This window comes from Rhinolophus ferrumequinum, chromosome 13 (assembly GCF_004115265.2).
Source record: "Rhinolophus ferrumequinum isolate MPI-CBG mRhiFer1 chromosome 13, mRhiFer1_v1.p, whole genome shotgun sequence".
In the NCBI taxonomy this organism is placed as follows: Eukaryota; Metazoa; Chordata; class Mammalia; order Chiroptera; family Rhinolophidae; genus Rhinolophus; species Rhinolophus ferrumequinum.
In genome coordinates this window covers 32,146,403-32,171,433 of record NC_046296.1, presented here as the reverse complement: position 1 = coordinate 32,171,433, position 25,031 = coordinate 32,146,403, and the positions used below count along the sequence as shown (strand labels likewise).

The following is a 25,031-nucleotide window of genomic DNA, read 5'->3' as shown; positions in this document are numbered from 1 at the left end:
TTGCAGAAGGTAATTTTTCTCTAGGTCTCCAAATTCACTATGTATGACTCTTAAAGCACCATTACACTGGCCTGACAAGGACACTACTGAGTTTAAACCAAATTAAAACCCAATGCCTTGTACATTCAAGAGTAAGAAAATAAGATTTCCTCAAATTACTTTTGAAATTCGCTTTCAGAAAAATATTTGCTTTCGCATGAGCCTGAAACTGCTCTAAAAAATAATATATATTTCTTTTAATGGTATTCATTTAACATCTGTGATAAAGCCTCCAAGCTCTAATTATCTAGCTAAACATCACAACATAATGAATAAAGAACTATTTTATGATTCAGGTTGGTAGCTCAAAAAAAAGCATGGCTACAAACTTTCTACAGCAAATTCCTCTATTTAACATTAAAAATGTTTAAAACTTTACTGTTCATAAAATTTTTCTAATTCCTAACACAAGAGTTCAATTATCCTCTTTTCTACCTCAAAACACCCCAAATATCCTCAGTACAAAAAGTTCCACAAATTTCCAAATTCACCAAAGCCACACATGAAAAAATATCTAAGAGCTTAAAGAAAAGTAGACAGATATACTGATGCACACAAAACAATTGTTTTTTCTTAGAGGGATGAAAGAACTTTTACTTCTCAGTTATCAACAGCTGGGCTTAGGGAGACTGACACATAAATATAAGGAAAGTATAAGTAACAAGTTCAGAAGAGCAGTTCAGATAAAATGCAATGGAAATTTGGAGGAAGGGAAAGTCCTTCTAGATCCTGGAGAAAGGAGGGGGGAGAGGAGAGAATACAAGGAAGGAATCATAAAAGCAGTGGCATTTGAGACCTGAAGTGGGCTTTCAAAGATGGGTAACATTCAGATAGGGGATAAAGGTACTCAAAGTGCCAGAGGAACAGCACAGGAGCAGAGATGGAAATATGTGACATGCATATGGCAAAGAGCAAAACAGGAAATGTAGACTGAAGTCCAATCGTGGAATGTCAAGCTAAAATACTTGGATTTTTGTGCAAGGAAGTGAATGTGCAGGACTGTTCTTTAGAAAGTTCACCTGGTATCAGTTGTATGGGATAAATTTGAGAACACAGATAAATCAGGGTGTCATTTCAAAGTGCACACGAACAACTGAGCTTGGATAGTAATGGTGGGACAGGTGAGCACTATCTACAGAAGAGAGAAGAAGGCACAAGTGACCCCATTATTTTAAACCTGTCATTAGAAAGGTTATGGCTCATTTAACAAAAACTGGGAACATGAGAGTGGAATGGTTAGTAAGAGTTCAGTTTTACTGAGTTTGAGAGTTTGAATATCCAGCTGACAACTAAAAACTGGGGCCTACTACTTAGGGAAAAGAATAGGACAGAAGATAGAGATTTGGTATTAGGGCAACAGTTAAAGTCAGAAGACTCTGATAGTAACCAGAGAAAGGTGCAGTGTGAGGTGGGGAAGAAACAGGAAGAGGAATCAGAGATTGTAAAGGAAGACTGAGGGAATTCAAAGGAGTTAACTTACACTTCAAATGAATATAGTTTGCAGATGCTTAAGAATGAAAGTATAGTTCCAGAAGCATTCACTAGATTATGGCTTCTTTATTTCTGTGTTATCTAGCACTAATCCTTACAAGCTTCCTGGATTCTCTCCTAAACTCAACTTTCATTGATTTTATCTGTCAATCCCACATCAACCCAAGTGTCTAAGTGTCTATTTAGTTGTCAGTAGTGCTGTCCACCATGTAGTCCTGGTTCTCTCCCTTTGGGGGCACATGAGTTCTTTGCCTCCTGAAGTTAGATGTGTGACTTGCTTTGGTCAATGAAATGTGAGCCAACCATGTGTAACTCCTGGGCAGAAACTTTTAACAGCCAGTGCTCTGATTTGCCACCTTTCCTTCCCACTTTGCAATGATCTTGGAAGTATTAAAATGAACTCTCTATCAATCTGGGTGGTTTCTGAGTTGGCTCTCTGAGCACAGTTCCTGCCCTTCCAACTCCATCCCTCACTGGTCAAACAGCATTAGGGAAAAACAAACTTTTGTTGTGACAAACCACTGAAATTTTAGGATTTTGCTAGTACAGTATAACCTGACTTTAACATTATTAAAGTCAGTCAAGTAACTGCTGAATGGGTTCACAATATACCCACACTATCAATAAAGTTCTCAATGAAAATTTCTTTTCCACACTCCTAGTCCCTTATAGGTGTGCTTTTTCTTTTTTCCTTTTCAAGTGTTAAACACTATTACTTTCCTCTTTAAGTCTCAGAAGACTTTCTTTCCTTTGAAAAGAAGAGGCTATCATCAGTACTCAACTTCCTCTAACATTCTTCTCCATCTCACAACTTACCGTCACCCATTTCATGTGTTTCAAAGAAAATGTCTCCACCATTTTCTGATGTTAAAATTTACTAGATATGTACTTTTGACTTTATGCTTTCTAAAAGCTCAAAAGATATCAATTATCTTAGCTCTTGTTTTTGTAACTTTTGCCTTTCCAATGGTTCTTTTAGTTCTATCATTCGCCACTCCCCTACGATACTTACTGTTCTCTGAGCGTCAAACTTTTTCAGAGAGGAGTTCTACTTTCTCATCATAAAGGGTTAAAAAAAATGACTGAGTAATATGGTTTTTACTGAAATTGAAACTGTTTTTTTCCAAAGGTCAGCAATGACCTCCCAGAACTGAAAAATAAAACATAATGTATGGTTTCTGTGGAATACCATGCTGTTAGGAACAATACACTAACTGTATATTCAGCAACATGCATATATCTTGAAAGTATAGTACTGAGTTGTGCAGTAAAAAAATTAACCTTGCTGAACCATCAGTGGTCAAATCTAAAATCCCTTCCAAAGGTGGAAAAGTCTGGGTGAAAATCAATGACAAATGGAGAGGAGAAATAGAAAATGAGGGCAAAGGAATGAATACATAGGTAAAGCAATGAAGGAAATCCAATTAACACTGATGCCTCAAGAAAGGTTTAGAGTAAGAGATGATATTCTCTTAGCCTAAGTATACCGGATGCCTGGAAGGGTGAAGTCGTATGTTTACCAAGACCACCACTGCTCTCAGAACTTGACAAGGTCAAATGGGGGCCTGTAAATAAACCCGATGAGTAACACCACTCTGGGAAACATTTGATCATACAATATGATGATGAACTGAATCAACTGTTCATAAGTAAGTGGGATTCTAGTAATGTGCCAGTATCTATTGATTCTTACTTTTCAGGTTACACCTACTACTATAATGCAACATGGTAGAACACTGGCATTGTTGATTCAACTATCTGTACATAAGCCTTATAATACTGACATTGATGATCAATTACATTAGGAGACTGAGTTAAAGATTCCTCAGCATGTAATGTTGACAGAAAATGACTAGCCTGAGGAAGTGGATTTTGTTAACTATCAACTAATTTCTATGCTAAACAGTACTGTACATGTTTATATCATAAAGTACAAATCGCAGTTGATCAAGGAAGGAAATGAACAATCAAATTACTGCCTTTATAGGATAAAGTAGCTGTTTTTTAAAAAATCTATCTTTATCCCAGACTGGCTCCTCCAAAAGTTGGACATATTCATACTGATACTATTGCTCTATCTGTCATATAAACGCTATACTAAATGTAGATACTTAGACAAATACGGTTATTTTGCTGTAAGAGTCCTGGCCAAGGGCGAGGAGTGGCCTTTGCAGTAAAGGATTAATAATGTTGTCCAGAGAAAGGTTTGGGCTTTGCGTAGCTCCTGAGAGGTAACTTCTAACCACTGTGAACATGCTGTCTGATAAAGAGTGTTTTTGCTTACCTGGAACTTGGCCTTAGGCCTTAGGATATGCCACATATTCTATGTGGTTGATGGTGGAAGTCAACCTCCAAAAGTGCTGGAAACTAAAGGCAGCTATGTGGGCAGTCAGCCCGCTTCTATGACTAACCGCCAAAGAAATGCTGGACACAAAGGTACGGGTAAGCTTCTCTGGTCAGCAATCCTCTGTACATGCTGCCACACTTCTTGATGAAAGAAGTAAGTGCTATATGCGCAGCTACCCTGAGAAAACTGAAAGTTCATACTTGAAACCCTCCTATAGACCCTGCCTTATGAGCCTTTTCCCATAGGTAATTTTAATTTGTATTATTTGGCTGTAATAATCTGAAATCACGATTATAACAGCTTTGTAGAATTCTGTTAAGTCTTTCTGGTGAATTAAGTCAACCTGAGAGAGGTCTTGGGGACCTCCTGAATTACATGAGTGAAAAGTAAGAACTCAATTTCAGGAAAAATTTCTAGGACATATGTACAAAGTTTTCAAGAATATATGTATATCCAAGAACATATATTAAACAGTAGGTGCTGAGCTGTGGGGAGGATAGCAATAGGACAAGGTACAACCTAAAATGCTGATTACCACAAAATATTATCCACCATATAAATTTATGTTCTAGCACATGTATAAATTACCACCCTAGTTCTGAAAAAGATGTTTCTCTTCTGTTTCATTCATTCATTCTTTAAATACATACCGAGTATACACACATGTACAGTTGCAATGCTGGTATGGAAGGGGGGTAGAATACAAAATGTCACTTTTCAGGAATTTATAACAAAAAACGCTAGTCTTTATATACTGCTATTAATATTCTAAACAGCCTTATAAACATTAAAGTTATCTTTTTTTTATTTTTAAAGTTTTATATTCTTTATTGTGCTTTCATTATTTTCATGGACCAGTTTTTCCCATACTTCATGGATGGACACATGATTTAAGTTTATTGAATCAACAACAGAACAGCAAGTGTTTACTGCCATGTAAAGTCTGCAATAGCGTTCATATTTTGGTCTTACGTTTCACTTTACAGAAACTTTGCAAACATAAAATTAAATCTCAATTCCCTGGAGAGCACACGAGAAAAAACAGGATAAAAATTAGGACTTTCTTATCATCACCAAATATACAGTTTAAAAATAGGCAAAACCAAAGCTGAAATGATAAAACAATTTGGATTATATTCTATGCATATTATACAAACTAAAGCAAAATCATATTTACTTAGTGTTTTCAACTGTTCAACTGGAAATCTTCTATTTAATAATGTATACTAATAATGCTCTAGCAATATATAACACATAGTAATATATGATGTAAGAAATAAAGAAACCATCTACTCCCAGTTAAGAAAAGTTTAGTGATTTAGAGCCACACATCAAATAAGCTTCATATGGAATCAGGAGGTTCACACAACACTTTCTTGGGCCACTTTCTTACAGCGTGTGGCACTGTTATTGTGAGGACCAACGAAAAAAATAATTGTAGACCGATGCATAAAACTAACTGAAGAAACTTCAGTAATAAGAATCATTAAAGAGCAAAGCTGATGTAAGTGAAAATGACAATAGTCAAAAAACACTATAACAGAATATCACACTAAGCAACCACTGAAACAGTGATCTCTGTTTACAGAAAACGGTAGTTAAAATGAATGTTATGATTAATTTAAAATCTAGTTGCCAACTGTCAGAGAAGGAGACATAGCTATTAAATGTAACATGGAATCCTGAAACAGAAAAAGGACACTGGGTTTTAAGCTGATGATATCTGAATAAAGAATGGAATTTAGCTAATAATAATGTGTGAATAATGATGAATAATAATAAATGTATGAAAAGTTCATTGTGACAAGTATATCATACTAATAAGATGCTAATAACACGGGAAACGGGGGTGGGGGAGATGTCAGGAACGGGAATATATAGAAACTCTCACTATATTTCCTGCTCAGATTTTCTGTAAATTTGAAACTTCTAAAATAAAAACTTTATTAAAAAAATTTCCAGTTACTTGAGTTACCACCTACCCTGTATCCTGCTAAACTCTATGTTCTTCATGAGTTGAAGTCCTGAGCACTCTGATCATTAGTGTCAGGTACACAGTATTCACAAACATTAGACAAATGGGTGACCAAATATTTAAAATCTAGAAGACTTAGCACATAATTATTTATTTATTTTTGTTTTTTAAATATCTTGATATTTTGCAGGGTATTAATTATGAATATATGCCATCAAAATCTAAAGCGGTAAACAAAACTATGATAAATTTGTTTTTTATTTTAAGGAAAAGAATTTGCTGTAAAATATAAATTTCCAGGTTAGGTTACCAAAATCTCACATGAAGACATTATCTCTCAACATTATAATACACATCTTTTAGGTAAAAAGAAAAAAAAAATTCAAGGATGCATACAAATATAAGTTAAATGTTATTCAAAGATACTTACCTGACAAATTTTTTCCCAGATTTCATCACAGCCAGCTTTTTCCTGAAAACTTAGAGCCAGATCATAGTTTTCAGCTTCTGACCAAACAATTAATGTATCCTGTTTAAAAACAAAAATTTCTACATCATCACACTAGAAAAGAAATAACTACGAAGTGTAAGTAAAAATTAAAGAAACAGAAAACAGCATAGCAATGACAAATGCCTCCTGGTAAGTTCAACTCATGTACATTAGACATCATATACTTTATTATACTTTGAAACTTTAGTAACATACAGTTGGCAAAGAAAAAATAGCTTTGGTACCAGAAGTGACACTGAACAATTTTCTGAAACAAAATATATTAAAACAGGTTAGCAGGCTCAGGCTCATGTTACCAAGATAATGTTTAATGGAAACTCTAGCCATTCTTGGCCAAACTGTAAGTCATTCTAATCATCTATTTCCTATTGTTTCCAGAAAGTCAGCTGTTCCACTCACTAACCACCTACTACCTACAAGTTTATTTTTCCCTTTAAGTTGGATGTCAACTGGTTGCATATAGGCTAACAGCTGAAAATATCTTTAGGTTTAACCCTTTTTAATTTTGCCTTTTTTTCAAATCTGGAAAAGCCTTAAGGATATTAAGGAATGCAAAACAATAGTGAAATGAAGATACTTGCTTTATCTGTACTACAATAGCAGCTAGTTCAGCAGCGAATTGTTGTAAAAAATTAATAACCCCAGGTTCAGGTAAGTGCTTTCCCAGAATGTCCTTAATTACATCCCTATCAAAAGGTTAGTTATGCTTTTAGGAAAAAGTTGTTAACCCCTTTATTAAAAAACTAAGGTTTGGGTTTAAATTCACACACACACACACACACACACACACACACACGTTTAAACACTAAAATCACCGAAATATATGAAATGAAAACCTTTTTAGGATGCATAATAATGAAAGTTTAATAAACTTTGAAAACTCTGATTTTCAAAAAAATGCATATTTATACCCTAATTACCAAAAATATAATCTATAAAAACACCTTATATTTAACAACTGTTCCTCTGACCTTATATTAAAAAATAAAACTAAAAGTGAACCCCAAATTAATAAAGACAAAGTCTTCAAAACAAAAACATTTCAGTATTTTGGTAGCTCTAACCAGTAAATGAAAACTATCCTTTAATTATTCCAGGCTCCAGATAAATAGTTATTTGCAGTGTAATCAGGTAAGAACAGTTGGAAATCTGTTTTCTAACTTCTGCCTGACCATGCTTCTTGGAAGGGAAATTTGCCATCAGGTATTCTAAAATTTTATCAGGTAACTCTTGTGTGTAAAAACTTTCAGTGGCTCCCACCATTTACAGAGAAGGTTTTGAAATCTTTTTTAAAAAAACCAGTATAATTCTTTATACAAACAAAATTTACTAAAAATCTCCACATAAACAAAAAAGATAAAAATAGTGCTACTTAGATTAAGGCGCTAGGGCACTTTCTTCAGTCCCTGAGTCATCATTTTAGAGCCCTCCTCACAATAGCTTCATGAACAGTGATCTCAAAAACTTTTTTTAACGGTGTGCCTCAAATTACTTATACATTATATACAAGAATATAATATTAGTATAGCGATACCTTAAAAAAAATACAACTAAAACAGAAATAAAAATATTTACATAAAGATAAAACAAGCAAATTTTAAAATGTTTGAATTATTGTCTGCATACCATTATCAGTTAGCATTTTAAGACTCAATATACACTTAGGGCACAGTACAGCTATAATTGACAGTAGATAAAATCCATATTTAACATCATCCTTTAAATAATTCTGAATCTTTTGGGAAGGGCAACTTTTTATAAGATTTTATCATTGTTTCTGCTTTGTTACTTGGCCGACAGACCAATTACACTGAGTGTAAATGTCAGTTTGACCATTATCTTGTTCACTTGCACTTACAGTACTGTTTTCAACCTTTTTAAAGACACTTGTTCATTTTCTTAGGGTTACAGGTTAGCTAAATTGGAAAATATCTGTAACTTCTCTCTACAGACAGGCTACAATTCACAATTCAAGGTGGGGAATACTTCATGGAAATGTTGCTCTTCTCTCAGAATATCATGTATGTTTTTGACTTGACTACCTGACTTTATTAAATATTAGCAAAACTCAATTTCTGAAAACAGGTTTCTTCTGAAATCCCAATGCTTCATACTGTGCATTCCATTCTGGAGATCACTAGTACAAGAGAATGAAATCCAAAACCCTTAATTGAGGCATCCAAGGCCCTTTCCATTTTGGTTCCAATCTACCTTCTGAGAGAAAGTGCAGGTTAAGCAAGAAAGTCTGAACTCAGGTAACGGAGTCCCTGTCTTCATCAACTTTTGTTCTTTCCTTCCATTCTTAATGTAAACCAAGCCAGTCAAAATCCCTGAACCTAAACAGGATTTACATTCAGAATCCTTTTTCAATGCAGAGGACTGATTTTGGGAGATGGTTAAAATAGATTCCTATGTCATTCCTTTGGGGACAGATTTGGAGTGAAGCCCAACAATCCTTTTTAACAAGGGTCCCAGGCAATTCTTCGGGTAAGTCAAATTTGAAAACCTGACCTAAGTGTATCTCTAGGTGGTTAACAGAGAATAGGGAAGTGCCATCAGAGTAGGCACCTTCCAGCTCTATGCATCTACTCCAAATGGATGACAAATCCCACCCTTCCTTCTCACCCTCCCTCACACCCTACTGTCCCAGTAAAATACCCCAAAGAAGCACTCCTTAGAAATGGTTATGCCAAGTGTCAGAGTAAAAGCTACAAGGTGAGAGAGTAGAGTTGGCACAAAAATATTTAAAACATAATGAAAGGTGTCAAGTGGCAGGGTTTCCTACGTATCCAAAAAGCCTAGAGAGAGCCAAGCTCAATATTTTACAGTAAGGTCTGTATTCACCCACTGTGATTTGTTATATATTTTTTTGCTCATTTGTGCATGGCATACACATTTTTAGGATGTTATTAATGCCTTTGTTTAAACCAAGAGAAGTTTAGGGTTTTTTTCCCTTCCTCGACTAAAACATTTAATCACCATTACATACCCATGGAAATCAGATTTAAAATGAGCTTGCAGGGAGAACAGAAAAAGTCAGTTATATTTGATCTGATCCTTTAAAAAAGTAAAGGTGATTATGTCCAAGTCCAGGATGGAGTACGACATGAGCTGGAGAAGCTTGACAATTTAGTCTTTATTGAATCAGGTTCTTGGAATGTGGTATTATTGTAAGAAATTATTTTCAATGTTATGTATTAAAAGCACATTACTGAGTTGTATACTGCTTAAATCAGAGGTTCTTAATTCAGAGTCTAAATGACACCTTAAAATTGTATCTATAACACGATGCACCACATCTTTTTGGGAGAAAGTGTCTCCAGTTTTTATATCATATTCACAAAGGCATCCGTGACACATTTAGAAGGACCTAACAAACCAATGGATTGTCTGTTTCAGTTTTCTTCTCCAGTACTGATCTACTTCATTAACATGAATAAAATCCAGTCATGAAATATTTGAGATACGACTGTCTGGCAGACTAACCCATCTTTGCTCCTAATGATTCTGACAAAGTTCAATAGACAGAGCTGAAGTTTTTCAAAGGAATACTTATTTTCTTAAAAAGGAAAACAAACTGAAAATATCAGCAGATTTATAGAATTTAATTTGCAGATGCAGAATCAGTTTAAAAGTCTAAAAATGAGATTAACCAGAAAAATAATGCAGCACCTGACTCTCCAGGAGTTCCTAATAATTGACTTAAAGTCTTTGAGATAGATTTTTAAAATACAGTATGATATGACATGTAGTCTAAGATAGACATAATGACTTAACTTAGAAACAGTAGTAATATCTTAAACAAATCTGTGATATAATTGGATACAAGAGGAATAATCCTCAACTAGAATTAGGACCTGAGTTCAACTCAAAGTTTCACTGTCCACTGTTTATGTGACTTTCATCGAAGTATTTAACCTCTTTGATCTTCCTTTTTTCACTGGAAAACGCTGCCTACATCAGGTTATTATAATATTATGAAGTTCTCTCACTGAACTTACGTGCTAAAGTATTTTTCGTACATTAATTCACAACTATTCTATGAGGTAGGTAGTATCTCCATTTAAAAGATGAGGTTCAGAGAAAATTTGCTCAAAATCACATAGCTAGAAATGATGCAATTAAATCCATGTTCCTGCTACTATGCCACAGTACAAATGTGAACAAATTCTAAAAAAACCAGAATGTTCTTAACAACGTTGCTTACCAAGAGTCTTCCCTGTGGTATTATATTTATCTAGGCATCTCCCTAAACCCTAAATAAGAAAGACCTGTCTCCATCTGACACCCAAAGATTCCTCCTTGGTCCTGTTCCAAACCACCCAAAACCCATCCCTACCCATCACCCCACCAATCTCTCAAACCTAATAATTCACATCTTCTACTTATGCACCTAATCTACATAGTTGAAGGTGCAGAATGAACTCTACTCATTACAAATTCATGCTGTCATTTTAATGCAGCATTCACAATTATAACCATCTCTTTCTCTCCTATATACTCGTTAGTCCATTCCCCACAGTAACTCTCAAGCTAAACCCCAACATCCTCATTTTATTGGGTAATTTTGCCAATTAAGAGGTAGAAACAATACATGATCCTTTTCATCCATACCTTCCCTTCAGTGGACATTCTTCTAACCAAAACCTAAAATATTCTCAATCTCTCTCTTGCAGAATATGAAATAGCCATTTGCTGACTGGCCATCCTTCCCTTACCAAAATTCTGTTCTCCCTTGGTTTGAAGACAACACATTTTCCTAATTCTGTACTTTTTCCAATAGCTTATTCTATTTACTGAATCTTCCTTCTTCCTGGTTACTAAACACCTAATCCAGCATTATGCCTTGTCAATTTTATCTTCAATATATTATCTCAAATCCATCTATCTCTTCCAAGCACTGCTAACCTGTTCCAACATTATCTCTTGCTTGGACTATGCTGCAATCTCCCAACTAGTATCCTGTCCCAGTTACTGGCACTCTTCAATTTCAGAGATTGATGTTGCTATTTTGGATCAAGTCATTCCTCTGCTGAAAACTCTTCAAGTTTTAAACTGCACTTTAAAAATCCAAACTAAAGATAGTGACCAACCCATAAGCAGCACCCAACCAAGTATTATTGGATGAATGAGTTAATGTGGACAATTAAACAAGGCTGTCTTGAGCTCTGTTCTTTTCTCAATTTACATCTACTCTCTCAAAGGTCTCCTCTTGCAGCTAAAAATAGCATTTAATGATTCCCAAATTAGAATCTTCTTCAACAAACTCTTACTGTATTTCTAGTCCCACATGTTCATTATAAGACCTTTCTATATAGTTTACAATCACTTCAAAGCCTAAATGAAAAAAAGCAAGGCACAGAAAAGTATATTGTGTGCTATCATCTATGCCAATAAAATAGAGAAATATATGTGACTGAGTATTTGTTTACATAAAACCTCTGGGAAGAGATACAAGAAACTGTTAACAGTGGTATCTTCTAGCAAGGGAAACTACGAACAGAGTCCAGAAAGGGAAAGAGACTTCACCAAACAGTCTGAATTTTGAACGTGAATGCATAACCTATTAAAAAACAAGTGTTTTAAAATAAACAAGCCTCTGACCAAATTATTAATATAAATCTGTTGTCGTAACTTCCCAGTTGCTGGAGAAAACCATCATTTTCCTGGTCCCAAGAATCAAAAACACGACCAGTGATCTTTAATTCTTTCTCTTTCATATTTAATCATTCACTACTCTTCCAGCACTTCCTTGAAAATATACTGGAGCTCTGTTCCTTCTTTCCACTACACTGAAACATACTTTCATTTTCTTGTATCTGAGTTATTGCAAAAGCTTGCTGCCTAAAGCTCGGTTTCTTCCCCACCCCCAATTCATTATTCATGACTTTGCCAGCCTGGCTTCCTAAACCCAGTATCACTTTCATCATGTTAAGTTCCCACTCAAGAACCTATAATGGCTCCCTTTTGTTTAGCAAATCAAGCTGTCAAATAAGAAACCCAGGCTGCAAATAGGCTTAATACCTTTTGTATCAGGTGTACCATTTCCTTCCCTATCAGTTCCTTCAGCAGATACCACCAAGGAGAGGGAAGTTTTTCTTAAGGATTCTGGCTCAAATCAATCTTTCCCTTCTCTAATTTTCTACTGCCCAAGTCTGGAATACAAGCTGCTTTTTATAACATTTTGTGTTGGTACATACCCGCTATACAATCTTGGTCAAGAAACTTAACCTTTTTGTGCCTTAGTTGCCTTATCTGTGAAACTCTTTCATGGACTTTCAGTGAGGACTTGGTGAAAACACTTTGCCAGCTATTTTATTATCATTCTGTAATTGTTTCACCTGTTATGTCTTGTCTCTCAATAAAACCAAGGATGAGAACTTCCCTATACCTCTCTCCTAAACCCAATTAACAAACAATTTGTGTTAAATATAAAAGGTACACATCCAGTGATTCTGCTTTTGATTTAGTCAAGATCAGCAGGACTGATTCTAAATAACTTAAAATTTTGACACACATCATCAGGCACTTTATTTCATGTTCCATTGTATAATCATTCTCTTCCCCTTCCAATATGTTTATTTAAACACTTAAGTTTATTGGCTCCTTTAGCGTTAAGTATTATCTCCTTCCCATTAACTATTTCAGTATTGTCCACAAGCAAGAAAGTGACGTGAATCATGGTGACCTACAGATATTGAGTATATGACCTTTAACTCAACTCATTCTAACTTATTTTAAACACAATTCATTACATAGCTCATTTTAGAATTGTAATGTTAAAAGAAAAATGTTAAATATTCCTCTCTGCATTTATTCAATGTATTCTGATACAGTAAGACACCCTATAAACTATGAATGTCTTATTTTATTAAAACCCACTAAGTATCAATATAGTTAATAAATTTTGGAAATGAATAATTTTCTAGACTAATTTATTGAATAACTTAAATGATGACATTTAAAAAAAGGTAATTCTAATGAACACAGGAAAACAGCAATGTGTTTGGAAATCTCAATTTGTATACCTTGGTAAAATGTGCAAACTGAACAAGATTTTGGTGAAAATATGAAAAATCATTATATATTACAAAGAAACTCAGTTTAACATAACTTCTATATGGCTCTCTGATTTCTATTAGAAAAGTTCACTCAATTTAAACAAAAATCAACAAGTGACCCTATTTACACAGGTTTATCATTCTTACATACAAAGCTTTTCCATATTGTCATTGCCAAAGAGTTCTTATATTTTGTCATTTAATAAAAGTACTTCAATTAAAAATATATAAAAAAAGCCCAATAGTATATTATATGAATGTGACTAATTACACAAAACATTTTCCCAATGGCATGAAAATTTTTTTAAGATTTTTTTTTTCTCCAACACTTTAGTTTTCCAGTGGAGTAACATCACACACAAAACTATATCCCAAAGTTTCTAAAGTATTCGCTGAACTGTGTATTTTTGGACTAATGTTGGTATTTTAAACACAAATCTCTGCCATAATGTGATCTGTCCAATAGTAACAACAGTCAAAGGATCTTAAACACAATGTGAGAAGAACCCATATTAGAACTAATTTGTAGGGAGTCACATATAAGAACACAGTTCCTGAGAATTTCATATTCATGCTGACAGGAAAAAAAATGATCACAAAATATTAGTATTTCTTTTCCCACAAACAAGCAAGCAAACAAAAAAAAAACTGTAAGTGACTATTTGGTAAAATTCAGTGCAAAGAGAGAAAGTAAACATTTTCTTGGCTGACTTAGAAATTAAATTTACTTAAATGTCTACCTTAAAATGTCTAAGGTATAGGAAACATCTTCAGGTGTTCAACACAGGACAAATGTTTAATTTGATTCTCCATCAAAAAAGACACATAATATTTTCTAAGCAGAGAAAAAAACTATTAATACTGAATTTTAAAAAAATATTTCAAAGAACTGATTAAGAATGTATTGCATACACAAAACAATTATTTAACAGCAAGACTTTTACTAATAATGAGCTGTGCAATAGACATAATTTCATTCTTCCAACAGGAAGTATTTGTTCCTGGGTATTCAAATTTTCATTGGCTTTGAAGAAAGTAGGCATTGATGACATAAATATAATCTTAAAATAATTTATCTTTTCCTTCAAAAATCTCTGCCATATATTCACTTTACATATTGCGCGCGCGTGCGGGCACATACACACACACACACACACACACAAAACCCTGGAAATTATTCAAGTGTCTAATAGGTGGGTATCATACATCAGAATACTATACAGTGTTTTTTTTAAAAATCCTATTAGATCTACATTGTTAACATGAACATATCTTCAAAATAACGAATGAAAAATGAAAGTTGCAGAATACATGTAAGAGTACGAGATCAACTGTGTAAAGTTTAAAAACACACACAAGACTACATATTATTCATGGATACATACATATGTAGAAAGGTATAAAAGCATGTACAGAAATAATACACATCAACTTCAGAATAGTAGTTACCTATAGGTAAGATAGAGAATGGATAGAATGAGATGGATACAAAGGGGGCTTTAACTCTATCCACAACGTTCAACATTACAAAAATATCTGAAACAAATATGGTTATGTTAACATTGTTAAATCTGGCTGTAGTACACAGACACTCATTATATTATTCTCTGTATTTTCAATTTGAACCTCTCATATTAAAAATGAAAACATTCACAGAATAAAGAAAAGGCTGAATCACTGCTGCTATTTCCAGATTAAATAATTTGGTATGCTAAAACACAACACAGGTTTTCTTTTCCCAAACAAAACAACAAATATTAACAGAAAACATTACATGATCGACAATGTACACTTTTGTAAAGTATCCATTATTATATTAAAATATACAATAAAGAATAGGATTTAAATGTTTCTACTTCAAAACTCTACCTTTGCTTGAGTCAAAGGATCTAATTTCACACCACAAACAGCCTTTCCTTGCTTTAAAGAGTACCCCTTTGAATTTTCTTGTATGCCATTTCCTTTAAATGAGAATAAAAAGCTTAGTGTACAGGGTATAACAGAGACCTGGCTAACTGGTTAAGTTAAATAAGACTAAAGAATACATTGTATTCTAATATAAAGCAACAGTGGCTCAATTCAAAGATAATAAATTATTGCCAATACAAAAACTTCTACTTTTCAGTTTGCAACTTTTAACCTGCAAGGGAAATACATTTGGTTTGTAATTTTGTGTACCAAACATGTTCATTCTTGTCAGGAAAGTTTTCCCATCTCTGTCAGATTAACACTTCCTTGATCACAGATGAAGTCTTTCAAATTAAACATAAACAACTACTTGCCTGTTGTTTCTGATATGCAGTGTTTGGATTTATCTTTGATTCCAAGAGTAGTGATCCTGAAAGATAAAAAATAATATTTATAAGTTTCAATTTATAAGACCCTGAATAAAAGAAAACAATCAGAGTCCACATTTAAAAAATAAAAGTGTTCTCTTCACTCAGCTAGACATCTGAAGTAATCAAATGTATTCCAATTCACATTTTTCTCTCCAGATCTGGGCTTTGTATTTAATTTAGAACATATCCTATCCCCACAAACCCTTAAAGGAAAAAAATCCATCTAAGATCAACATTCAGACCAAGAATATAAGCAGACTAGATGATCATTAAAGTTTTATTGAAATGAAAATTTTAAGGTCTAAATGACCACTTGAAGCCAAAGTCTTTTTAACAAAGTTATTTTATTGCATTTCCAGTTCAACAAATAAAACAAATTACAAAGGATCACAAAGAGAAATTACAGCACTGCATTTATCCTTTTCTCCTTAAGAACAAAAGGAAGGACACCTCATGTAGAAATAAATGTTCATAACTATTTACAATAAAAGAGAAAGTGCAAGGGTACAAAATACGTCAAGAATAAATCTAAGGTTATTTTTCTATTAGCTGCACCTAATTGTTCAAATCGAGGCGTTCAGATTACGAGAAAGGTGTTTTAATTAAGTTTACATGCTGCTTTGGTGTCCTAACTTGTTTCGGTTCTAAAGTATCCACAGCACCCCTACAAAGGCAGCCTGGAGGGATCTCAAACTGAAGATTTATGCGCTTGTGCGTGCATGTATTGTGGCAACAGTCTGCAATAACCCCGGGCTTTAAAAGGTGCCTGTTGGTTTTCCTCAACACCTGTCGACTGTGGCAACTGGGGCTCGTAGGTAAAATCGGTTCAGAAAAAAAAGACACTCAGAAAGAAAAGTTTCACTAAACCTTCTGTACCAGACATATAAGGGGTAAAAGGAAAAATAAGAAGGGGGAGGGTCGGTTCCCTAGGACGCCTGGAGATCACTTGTCTCTCATTACTTTTCTCCCTTCTCTCGCTCTCCTCTCTTCAAAAGAGAAAAGACTGGAGAGGAAGGGGTCAAATCCTTAACAGGGGTAGTAGGCGGGGGAACGGAGAATCCGCATCTGACTGAGGGTAAATTCCGGAGAAAGTAGTTTGTTTTCACCGTACAGAGGTGCGGGAACAAATCAATGCGTTGTCCCAAGAGGTGGTAGTAACAGTACCTTGCCTCGGGCCTAAACCCCACGGCTGTGCCCAAACTGGAGGCACTGTCCCCTATCCTACCGTTCCAATAACCTTACCGTCGGACTCTGCCCGAACCAGCAGCGACATCCCCTTGAGTTCCTCCACATAAGTGGAAGAGACGTGCCCGGTGCCTCGGTCGTCCCATTGCCGGTCTTCATTCAGGGTATAGACCTTCACTCGCCGCCGCGTATCCGACATCGTGGCTGTTGTCTCCACCGCTCCAGCCGCCGCCTCCTCGTTCACCTCGTCCGCACCCTTCACTCTTGAGAGACGGCGGCAGCGGCGGCTCCGGAGAGGCCCGAGTTCACCATGACTCCCAAGGTTCAGCCGCAGGAAGGGTCAACAAGAGTCACCGAGACCTGTCCGCGCGGAGTCCCAGTTACCTCTCACTTCACCCCCACACACACCCACCCTCCCCTCCCTTTGCCCCCCAGAGCTCGCTAGCCCTCCCGCCGCCGCCGCCGCCGCCGCCGCCGCGTTAACTACAGCACATCCGCCATCTTGTAACCCGATTCTCTCTGCCTTTCTCTTCCTCCTCCCGCAGGCTCGCACGGGCTGTCCTAGCAGGGGCTACGGCGGCCGAGGAGCCCAACGCGCGGCACCTCCGCTGCTGCCTGCGCTTCCCGGGCCAGCAGTGCTCGGCGTTCTCGAGGCGGGGTGGGAGGGCCTAACTGCAACTTCCTCTCTAGGCCCCGCCTACTGGCGCGAGATTTCGGCTGTATGTGTGTGGTTCTCGCGAGCTCCCGGTGCTCCCCACCCCGCCCCTTTTGCCGCGAGACCTGTCTGAGTGGAGAGCGAGAGTTTAGTTGTGGATTCTCCTCGGTGCTGTTGCTGACTGCACCTGATGTGCGGCTAGTCGTGGGACCCAGCTCTGAGGAAAAGCAAAGCAAACCCGGAAGGTACGCACCCTTGGACCGGGTAACCCTGGGCAAAAAAAGGGATTCGCATTCCTATTGGAAGCTCATTCTGTTAGCCTGTGGGAGCAAAATAGTTTAAACCTCTTTCTGTGAAGACAGAGGAACTTGGAGTATTTTAGGGTAACCCGAAATCCACTAAAACTCGTTGTGGAGTCTGTTACATTTTAAGTGTCCCCTCAGGAAGTGTTCTGTGGATCTCCAGGTAATTGTAACGTCGTACAAAAAAGTGTATTGACAATACCCCTTTCCCGCCAAAGCGTTTCACTGTTATTAGATTTTTTGGTAGTTGGCCATTGAAAAACGTACTTCCCACTTCTAGAAAATACAGTGTGCCCTTCCTGTGTTTTTGTAACGTCGGAAAATAAGTCTTTAGATAAATTTAGGGAACTTGCGGGAGTTACCTTTCTAACACATCTAGGAGCATTGTTTTGATAATTTTGAGTTTTCTCTTGTCATTTCTTGCGTTATCTATAGGGAGGTCTTCTGTGCTGAATAAACAAAGGAGGAATTCTCTCGGCATTCACGTTGTCAAACAACACCGTGTCAAACATTGCGCGGTGGCTACAAATCATGCACTGGGCAGTCGTTTATTTTAATCCGGGTTCTTAAAGCGTCTCAGTTTGTTCAGCCGCCAGTTCTTTACAACCCATTAGCGTGAAAGGTGAAAACCGGGCCAGAAGTACACGTTGATTCTGCAGGGCATCTTGGGAATTGTAGTCATTACTTAATTTGTGGTCGTGTCTAAACGTGCTTTTGTTTTGATCAGCTCTTCTGTGTGGACACCATTCAGCGGTACACTAAAACGTGAGACAATGCCGTACTCAGAGCAGGTGCCTGATAAAAAAAAATAAATTATAATTTCAAAATCTGGATACATAGGATTTTTTTTTTTTAATTTAAAGAGGACCTCAGAAAATGTATTTGAATCAAGTAGTTTTACATAACAATTGGCTCATTAGTTGCTATGATTGCTGTGGAAAAAATGCATTTTGAGCCCGGAGAAAATAACGTTTCTGTCTCGGGTCAAAGAAAACTTGATACAGATAACTTTGAGCTTGATGTAAGAGGATCCCTGAGTGGGAGTTTGGCTTGCAAAGGTGTTCAAGGCTGAAGGGACAGAGTGAATGAACAAAATGATAATGTGCTAGTGGCCTAAAAGAACATATATATGTTATATATATGTTAAAGGAGTGAGAATTATAAAGACGTCACTTAAACATTATACATGTTAAGAGGTTAATAGCCTACAAGTAGATCTAACTGGACAAAATTGTCAAATAATGAGTCATTTTCCGAATTTATTCAGTCATTCAACAAGTGTTTGTTGAGCATATACTACTCCTATGTGCTAGAAACTGTTCTATACAATGCATAAAATAGAAAAAGTCCATCTTCTCATGGAGTTTACATTATAGCATAGGGAAATAATAAAACAAATATATGCCAGGTACTGATAAACATTATGACCAAAAATAGAGTAGCAAAAGGTTAGAGAATGAATTAGGGAAGGGTAATGGTGTTTATCAAGGAAGTCCTCTGAGGCAACCAATCAGCCAAACATTTCCCCAGGGCAGGAGAGCCAGGAAGCTGGAAAAGCAAGTGCAAAGGCCTAGCATGCTGCAGCATGCTGAAGGAGGGAGGATAGCAAGGAAGTGGGTGAAAAGGGGGGAAAATGGTGAGGAATAAGGTTGGGAGTGGGATAGGGTGTTTTGAAGGGTCTTGGATTTTACTTTGGATGAGTTGCAAATCCATTGGAAAGTTTTGAATTGAGGAGTGAAATGATCTGACTAGTATTTCAAAGCATCCCTCCCATTTTCCCTTCAGAATCTCTTTCCTGGTTTAGCCCCTGAGATGTGGTGACTCAGAGAAATAAGGGAGCAAAGTTAAATGGGACTCATGTCTGCCCCTTGCTAGGTTCTCAGGCACATGTTCTTTTTTTTTGTTTTCTTCCACTAGGTCACAGGGATTCACTCTCATCTCTTCTGCAGCAGTCCCATCTAACATTTGTAGAAATTGACATTTACAAAGCTCAGGACAAGCATACAAATGGAAGACCATATGCCATAAGTCTAAATATTTGTAAGTTTTAAATCAAGCTAATCATGTTAAAAAATATATATTTTATTCTCCAACCTTTGGTATACTTTAACAAACATATTTTCATAATGACCTGGAAGCCAGATTCATATCTGGAATTCTTGACCTAGTCAGAACTCATCTCCCTCTGGCCCCCAGGGCCCTTAGTCTGACTTCCTTCTCTTCTCACACCTCAGCACTGTCCTGCACTTTGACAGCCCTTATTTGCACGCATAGGATACCCCAACCTCTGTCCAAGCCCTGTCTACACTCCCTGAATATAGTCACGCCTTGGTTACTCTTTAGGACAGAACTTGGAAAGAGCACTGTGTAGACCTTGGAAGCAGGCTTGGCTTTTGGGGCGAGGAATTCCAGGATGCCCAGACCATGGTCTAAAAAGGGGAGAGTGGGTTCCAGGTGAACACATCCCATGGTTTCATGAACTTATCACCTCCTGGAGAGAAGCACGGCTAGCAGGCCAGAGCGGGTCCCTCTAAAACGGCCTGTGCTTACTTGGGTCTGAGAACAGTACTGTACTGCAGCAATGTGTTTTTCCCAGAAAAGTTTTTTTTCTTCAGGCAGTCATCAAAATTCCACTCCAAGGATTCAGGACTTCAGAACCTGCGGGATGAAGTGCGTGTTTGTTACTGTGGGGACCACCAGCTTTGACGACCTCATTGCGTGTGTGTCAGCACACGACAGTCTGCAAATCTTCAAGAGCCTTGGTTACAACCGACTCGTTCTACAAATAGGTAGAGGAAAGGTGGTGCCTGAACCATTCAGTACTGAGTCATTTACTCTGGATGTTTACAGGTATAAGGATTCATTGAAAGAAGACCTTGAGAAAGCAGATCTTGTTATTAGTCACGCAGGTGCAGGAAGCTGTTTGGAGACTCTGGAAAAAAGAAAACCACTTGTAGTGGTTGTAAATGAAAAGTTGATGAACAATCATCAGCTGGAATTGGCAAAGCAGCTACACAAAGATGGACATCTCTTCTACTGTACCTGCAGCACACTACCTGGGCTGTTACAGTCAGTGGACTTATCAACAGTGAAATATTTTCCTCCTGGCCACCCAGAAAAATTTTCTGCATTTTTGGATAAAGTTGTTGGATTACAAAAATAAACACTAAACTCTCAACAGTTGAAAAACAGCCCCTCTACCCCCCGCTTCCCCCAGATCTAACCTATGGAATGTGGTTAAATCAGATTAAATATGTATGTTTGCAGAATAATATATATTAATAAAATTCCTACATCTATAAGAATCTTAGAAAATTTTATGGTGTGAATATTTGCATTTGGGTCCAAATCATAATTATAATTTAGTAAATTTATTAGATTTTGTCCGCCAATTTTCATATTTTAGTAAAATATATGTAGTGAGCATTGACAGCTTGTATCCTAGAATCCCAAATGGAATTGGAATCATGGAAAAAATTAATTGCATTTTAAAACTTTGAGAAGAATCTCAAATGTAGTTATTTTAATGATTCTTAGAATAAGAAATAGTAACAAACTTGTAAAAAAAATTTTGAGAGTCTATCTTTAGCTTCATAATCCAAGGAACCAAATTTTTAAAGAAGCAAAAAGGATGGATTATGTTCTTTGAAATAAAAAGCTCAATAATTACAAAAAAGATTAATAAGATTAAAGTTTATTTGGAGAAACTTATCCTCAAGAATAGAGGGGAGTGAATGTGTTCACTTTTTTCCCTCTAAAATAGAAATAGTGACAAAATAATCTTGCCTAATGTCAAAGCTTTACTGGTTTGAGAAGAGTAAAGCAAAAGGACTTAAGCCAATAGGACTTACTGTTATTTTTTAAGAACCCTCTCACAGTAGTACTGAATCATGTACTATAACAGAGGAATTTATAATTTATGTATTTATAAAATTAGTTTTACAAATAAATGATCCAATGGGTAAAAATAAAAAAAAATTCCACTCTATGGATTGAGATATAGATGTATTTTATATATAATTTACATATACAATTTGTATATATTTCTGTCTACCACCCTTTTTTAAAACAAATAATGAAATAATATACATACTGTTGTACTAATGAACCCTACTCTATTTAAATCATCTATTTATGTATGTGTACCATTTCTAATAGTTTGCAATTTCAAACAATAAATGATTGTACAGAAGTTATTTCACGTGTGCCAATATATTTGTAGATTAAATTACTAGAGCAGGGTTTTTAAACCTTGGCACCACTGCCATTCTGGGCTGGATAATTCTTTGTTGTGAGGCCATTCTGTGCATTGCAGGATGTTTAGCAGCATCCCTGGCATCTACCCACAAGACGCCAGTAGTATTGTACCCCTCTCCTCCAGTTGTGAATACCAAAATTATCTGCCGTCATTGCCAAATGTCCTTTGAGGACTCATTACACTTTTAAAAAATTCTTGAGTATTTAAAAAAATATATTGTTAATCTCTGTAGAGTAAACTGGGTTCTGTTTCATTGACTTATGTCCTTGAAATGTGGGGCTTTCTATTTTCACCTTTCTCAATTCTGGTAGGTGTTTTTATGAAAAATTTTATGAAAGATTTTGCTATATTTACTCATTTTTTTTCCTTAACATGATTAATCTTTAAGCCTTCCCCATTTAAATAAACCATCACAACTGATAATCTATATCCTTTCTGCAGTGACAGTCCTAGTTCTTTTCCCCTTTACAGACAATTCAAGGGTTGAAAATTGTTTAAATTCTTTTTCTTCACGTCCTACTCCTCAGTTGAACCCATTCTGGTTTCCATCAACCCCAGCCCTCACCAACAAAGCTCCTGATAAACTCACTAAAGACATCTATGTTGATAAAGCCAGTGGACATTTTTCACCCCACTTTATTTGATTAAAATGAACACTGACCACTTTCTTCTTGAAACCCTTTATTGGCTCGTTTCCTTGACATATACTCTTGCCTTTCATAGCTCTTTGATTATTGCTTCTTCATGTTGCTATTGCATTGTCCATCCAATCGTTAAATACCAGGAGTTCCTCAAATGCTTAGTCCTAGATTCTCTTCTTTTCACTCTAGACTCTCTTCCCTAAGTGTTTTCAACTACATCCCTTGCTTCAATTATCACTTATACATAGATCATTTATGAATTTATATCTCCAGGCAAGATCTCCTTTCAGAGCTCCAGGCTACTAATATATCCAGATACCTACAGGACACCTGGAATGGCTCAAAGGTATCTCAAGTTCAGCATGCCCCAAACTGAACTTTCTCTCTTCCTTTGTGTTTGGTTCTCTTCCATGTTCTCTATTTCACTGAATAGAAAGTTATTCAAGTCAGCAACCTGGGAATCATCCTCGACCCTTTGTTGTTTTGTTTTAAACTTTTATTTACTGAGAACTTGACATAAGCTAGGCATTATTTTAAGTGCCTTATATGTGTTTTTTTTAAAAACTCACAACCACCCATATCTAATCATCACCAAATTCTGTTGATGCATATAATTCCCTTCATTTCCAATAGCACCATCTTCCTAGCTACCATGATCTCTGTTCCTACCACCGCATGCCTGTAGGGGAGCACATAAGAAAGTGTCTTGACATATCCCCAGTTGCACTGTGATTAGACTAACAAGTCACATGCCCACTCCTGAACCTAGAGTTTTCTCATGTAGGGAATGTCAAGCATTGATTGGCTGAGGCAACAGGGCCCCATTGGAGGTGGGGCTGGGGTTCATCCCACTCCAATTCCATGGATGTTATACTATGTGATACAGGTAAAATAGATGTTTGGAAGACAACCAGAGTATCCATTTTATCTTCCTATTATACACACTCAGAGCACCATGCACCCCTCCACTGTAGCATTTGTCATACTCATAGCTTTATATTTATTTGAATGATTTCTGATTGTCTCCATATCTAGATGGAAAATTTCCATGAATCCAGGGAACTATTTCTTCTAACCATTGTATCTCCAATGCCTAGCATAGGGTGTGGAGCATAGCAAGTACTCAGTAATTATTGAAAGAATGAAGTTTCCTTTAGAAGTATAGTCTTAATGTGACATTCTCCTAGCAGGTAATTTAATAACTACCCTATCAGCTTAACTGAGATTAAATTACATCATTTAGGTTGTAACTTCCTCTGCTCTGCTAAGTTCACTACTGCCCTTCCATCTGCTTATCATGTAACTGACGTTTGTTAAAATCTTGTCTGCTATTGTCTTTTGTTTGCCCTTTGAATGCTATACTTTTTTTAAAAAAAAATAATTTTCAGAGAGACGGGATACTCATGTATGGTTAGTTTTCCATGTTAAACCAAGGTATTCTAACATGTTTTTATAGTTTTCAAATTTTCAGGTCTCTAATCCACTTGGCATTTTCTGTATACATGAAGTAGGATGCTAACTTAAATTTTTTCCTCCAAATGGAGAGTCAATTGTCAACACCATTTATAGATGAAATAATTTGGAGTACTATTTTAAAATTCTTTTTTTTAAAAAACTGTTCTGTACTACATTCACACACACGTCTGGATTGAGTATGAATTCGCTTCTCTGTTTTCTTGTTTTATTTGGTCAACTCTAGTGTGACAGTTTCAATTGCTATAGTCTTATAATTTGTTTTGATATTTGGTTGGTGTAGAGGCCATATGAGTGCACCATTCAGATCTCCTTCGACAACCTACTCTGAGGAATGTAGTTGGCTGACACCTTCCATCTCCTTTGGATCCACCATTGCATTTGTACTGAAGCTATAAATACCTGGAGCTGCTCCCAGCCAGTGACTGAGCACAGCGAGAATACTAAACTTGTCCCATTGTGTCAGAACTCCTCCAATGGACGACTTTGGCTTAGGGAATTTACCAGCCTAGATGAGACTTTCTTAGAACTACACTGTAGACTGAAGCTCTTTCTACCCCGTATTTCCTTACCTCCCTCCTTTTAGAGGTCAAACTTGCACTGTGGTCTGCAGGCTTTCCCTGCCAATTCCTGAGTCTGCCTATTTTATCCTTCACAGACAGTTTGCCAAATCAATACCTTATACATCTAATCCCTTCTTGGCATCTACTTCTCTGAGGAAAACTGACATAGGTGGTAGAGGGAGTGGTGCAAG

General features: G+C 36.4%; 2 protein-coding genes across 5 annotated transcripts in view; one reads left to right on the top strand and one right to left on the bottom strand.

The window, feature by feature from the left end:
* Positions 1–17,462, bottom strand: part of PPP4R3B (protein phosphatase 4 regulatory subunit 3B) — a 53,524-nt gene extending 36,062 nt beyond the window's left edge. The window contains exons 1-3 of one of the 2 annotated variants that reach the window (XM_033124894.1): positions 17,006–17,462; positions 15,707–15,762; positions 6,283–6,381 (exon numbers count right to left, since the gene is read on the bottom strand). In XM_033124894.1, coding sequence (XP_032980785.1) covers positions 6,283–6,381; positions 15,707–15,762; positions 17,006–17,147 — 297 coding nt within the window. In that variant the 5' untranslated portion in view covers positions 17,148–17,462. The remainder of the gene's footprint in view (positions 1–6,282; positions 6,382–15,706; positions 15,763–17,005) is intronic. The other variant, XM_033124896.1, reaches the window with a different exon arrangement.
* Positions 17,463–17,540: 78 nt separating this feature from the next.
* Positions 17,541–21,871, top strand: LOC117033034 (UDP-N-acetylglucosamine transferase subunit ALG13 homolog). Of its 3 annotated transcripts, XM_033124901.1 has the most exons (3): positions 17,716–17,848; positions 19,823–19,945; positions 20,521–21,206. In XM_033124901.1, exon 3 carries the CDS (start codon positions 20,571–20,573, stop codon positions 21,066–21,068), a length of 498 nt encoding a protein of 165 aa, XP_032980792.1. In that variant the 5' UTR covers positions 17,716–17,848; positions 19,823–19,945; positions 20,521–20,570; the 3' UTR covers positions 21,069–21,206. The 3 variants fall into 3 exon arrangements, with proteins under 3 accessions (XP_032980794.1, XP_032980793.1, XP_032980792.1); XM_033124903.1 differs by lacking the exon at positions 19,823–19,945 and having other exon boundaries at positions 17,541–17,848; positions 20,756–21,871; XM_033124902.1 differs by lacking the exon at positions 19,823–19,945 and having other exon boundaries at positions 17,714–17,848.
* Positions 21,872–25,031: the final 3,160 nt, after the last annotated feature.

Excerpts from the sequence above, each read along its gene's own strand:
- LOC117033034 (XM_033124902.1), top strand. The coding sequence starts at position 20,571 with ATGAAGTGCGTGTTTGTTACTGTGGGGACCACCAGCTTTGACGACCTC.